General features: G+C 35.1%; 1 protein-coding gene across 2 annotated transcripts; it reads left to right on the top strand.

Annotated features, from left to right (window-relative positions):
* Positions 1–1,258: 1,258 nt before the first annotated feature.
* RagC-D (Ras-related GTP binding C/D) lies at positions 1,259–3,525 on the top strand. Of its 2 annotated transcripts, none has more exons than XM_018449683.1 (8): positions 1,259–1,308; positions 1,416–1,480; positions 1,779–1,939; positions 2,026–2,432; positions 2,507–2,643; positions 2,719–2,861; positions 2,939–3,087; positions 3,208–3,525. In XM_018449683.1, exons 2-8 carry the CDS (start codon positions 1,472–1,474, stop codon positions 3,405–3,407), a joined length of 1,206 nt encoding a protein of 401 aa, XP_018305185.1. In that variant the 5' UTR covers positions 1,259–1,308; positions 1,416–1,471; the 3' UTR covers positions 3,408–3,525. The 2 variants fall into 2 exon arrangements, with proteins under 2 accessions (XP_018305185.1, XP_018305184.1); XM_018449682.1 differs by having other exon boundaries at positions 1,261–1,335.
* Positions 3,526–3,538: the final 13 nt, after the last annotated feature.

The following is a 3,538-nucleotide window of genomic DNA, read 5'->3' as shown; positions in this document are numbered from 1 at the left end:
ACAAACACTTTAATTATGTATAATGATTGTATATGACACAAGAGTTGCTACAAACTGGAAAATCTGAAAAAGAGTTAGGAAAAAATATAGAATACAATATTTATTCACTTTAGCAAATTTGCAGCCAAGAAGGGGACTTGGTTTACAATGTTTAAATTTAACACACAATCATTCATCCACACATACGTGCTCCTTTCATTACACCAATACAGCCTTGCCTCTTTCCTACACTTTTAACTATCCCATGTATTTTGCCCCCATTCTTCCATCCTGTCTAAAGGCCATCACACGTACAAAAATTTTAGTCGTAATCGTAAGGTCATAAGCAAATCGGCCAATCACAATTGAGCATTTAAAAACGCGAGATCTTAATTTTGATTGTGATTGGTTGATTTGCTTGCGACCTTACAATTACGTCTAAAATTTTTGTACGTGTGATGGTCTTAAGGGTGAAATCACACGATGCGGAAAAAGACTGCGGAATAGAGAATGCGTCATTGAAGCAACCAATCAGTGCTATTCCGAATAGCGTTGATGCTTCAATGACGCATTTTCTATTCCGCAGCTTTTTCCGCACTGTGTGATTTCACCCTAATGGCGCGATCCCATGGTGCGGAACGTATAAGCCGGAATCAGACTACGCATTGAAGATTGAGGTTGAAGATTGAAATTTGACCAATGAGGGTAGAGGAATTTTAGTTCCTATTGTTTTGATTGGTCAAATTTCAATCTTTCAATCTTCAATCTTAATCTTCAATGCCTAGTCTGATTCCGGCCTACGCAATGCGGAATTGGCGGAACGATGTCCGTCCAATCATAAGCATTCCGTCAATTGCGCTCCGCCGATATGTCTTTTCTAAACCAATCATGAGCATTCCGCCAATTCCTCATTGCGTCAATTCCGCATCATGGAACCGCACTATAAGTTCACACTTTGATGGAAAAGCAGAAAACGGAAAAGTAGTGGCCAATCACAACTCGCGCTGGTAGTAAGTAGTACAAAAAGCCGAAATTTTCGACTACTATCGCGAGTTCTGATTGGCTGCTGCTTTTCTGCTTTCTGCTTTTCCGTCAAGGTGTGAACGCACCCGAAGGATGCATTCCGAGTTACTCATGAAGCGCATGATGCATTATTTGTCCTTGTTGTTCACCAAATAATAAAGAAGAATAAAATGATACATCACGCTGCTTCATGCGCAACTCGGAACGCATCCTAGGATTCCTAGGCCAATAGGAGCCGGCTCACTAGAGTTGGCAACACTGAACGGGCATTGTATCATCAGTCATCACACACACCCTACGTCAACTGTAAATAAAGATATTATATTAAACTTTGTAGCCTACATAATTTTCCATTATATGTAATCGCGATTCAGTTGATACGGCGTGGCACTGTGACGTTCTTCGAATTTCAGGTTCGTAATCCTCTGAGAGAACGGTTGGAATCTTGGCACAAAAATTATTTAATCTCATGAACATGGTAAGTGGACAAAAACATTAATTTACTTCTGTTTGAATTCAGTCGAGAAAATAATAAGTCAAGGTGATAAATAATTAAGAGTGGTACTGATATAAAAAAAAATGTAATGTCACTCGTATTTCTGTAGAATATTTTACTTAATTTAGATGTACATGTATGATGGAATAAATTATGTACATTAATACATGGAGTGAACAATAATGCTGTCTCTAATTATAAGATACATTAAGAATTCGTTTATTGTGAGCCATTTAAACTTTGTTTTTTTTATGGAGTTTCTTCTATAATATTGTTCTAGGATGATGATGATCATTATCAAAGTGGTTATGACGACCATTATCAAAGCAGTTCTTTTCCAAAGGATTTTGGATATGCACCATTTGATGGTGAAACTGAAGGATCTATGGATCCACTAGCTGGAGAACAAAAGCCTAGAATACTTCTGATGGGTCTCAGACGGTATGATTAAATTTCTTTGTATCAAGATAATACACCCCAAATTTGTTAAGATACTTATGTCAATGTTTTTTTCTTTCGTTCTTTAGTAGCGGTAAGTCGTCGATACAAAAAGTGGTTTTCCACAAGATGTCACCCAATGAGACACTGTTTTTAGAAAGTACAAATAAGATCATTAAAGATGATATAAGTAACTCAAGCTTTGTACAATTTCAAATATGGGATTTTCCTGGACAAATCGACTTCTTTGATCCTACCTTTGACAGTGACATGATATTTGGTGGTTGTGGAGCATTGGTATTTGTGATAGATGCACAGGACGATTACATGGAGGCACTTAATAAGCTTCATGCGACAGTCACGAAGGCAAACAAGGTTAATCAGGCCATCAAGTTTGAAGTCTTTATCCATAAAGTAGATGGATTGTCGGATGACTGTAAGATGGAAACGCAAAGGGACATACACACAAGGGCCAATGATGATTTAGCAGATGCTGGTAATAAAAAGATTTTGAGATAAGAATTTAAAGAATCAAGCACTATTTCTACTTACTTTATATATCTTCTCTAGGGTGCGATCAAATACATTTGAGTTTTCATTTGACCTCAATATATGATCACAGTATATTTGAAGCATTTAGCAAAGTTGTTCAGAAGTTAATACCACAGCTGCCTACTTTAGAAAATTTACTTAATATACTCATATCAGTAAGAATAACATTTATCCTTTTCTCTTGTTTTATAGCAAATTCTCTAGAATATTTAATGTAATTATATTTACAGAATTCAGCAATTGAGAAGGCATTTCTATTTGATGTTGTTTCAAAAATATATATAGCAACGGATAGCTCACCTGTTGATATGCAAAGTTATGAACTATGTTGTGATATGATTGATGTTGTTATTGATGTTTCTTGCATATATGGGTAAACAATTATATTTGGTTTGCATACATATGTATGTATTTAATTTGTTTTTTGCATTTCACTCATATTTGTTTCAGATTGAGAGAGGATTTAGAAGCTGCTGCATTTGATAACCAAAGTTCCAGTTTAATTAAATTAAATAATGGTACAATCTTATATTTGCGAGAAGTGAATAAATTTTTAGCATTGGTCTGCATCTTACGAGAGGATAATTTTGATAGACAAGGTGAAAATAATAATTTTAATATCATATGTTGCATTTAAAGAAAATTATATTTTCTTACATGGCCGTATAATAACGTGCATTGATTGCATCATTATTTTTGTTTATCTTCCTAATTTATAGGTGTGATCGACTATAACTTTTTGTGTTTCCGCAAGGCGATACAACAAGTATTCGAATTACGAAACAAGGCGTTAGCTGCTACAAACACGACCAATCATTCATCCTCTCCTGTTAGTACGAGTGAAACATCAAATGCTCCCACAGTGTCACAAACTGGAACTATTGGACAAAACGGTACCGTTGTAATCGCACAGAGTTAATTTTTATGTACAATTTGTATAGAACCACACTTACCAAGCGAATGTAACATAACAAATCTTAACTTCATTATTAATTATTTGAAATTTTCTTTTTTTGCAAATATGTATATTACAAATACCACACACTCTTT

The sequence above is a fragment of the Mycetomoellerius zeteki genome, unplaced genomic scaffold (genome assembly GCF_001594055.1).
Source record: "Mycetomoellerius zeteki isolate Tzet28-1 unplaced genomic scaffold, Tzet1.0 scaffold25, whole genome shotgun sequence".
NCBI lineage: Eukaryota > Metazoa > Arthropoda > Insecta > Hymenoptera > Formicidae > Mycetomoellerius > Mycetomoellerius zeteki.
This window is presented reverse-complemented; position numbering and strand designations above follow the sequence as displayed.

Coding starts and splice junctions, on each gene's coding strand:
- RagC-D (XM_018449683.1), top strand. Junction 2,862..2,938: donor GATGTTTCTTGCATATATGG/GTAAACAATTAT, acceptor TATTTGTTTCAG/ATTGAGAGAGGATTTAGAAG. Junction 3,088..3,207: donor GGATAATTTTGATAGACAAG/GTGAAAATAATA, acceptor CCTAATTTATAG/GTGTGATCGACTATAACTTT.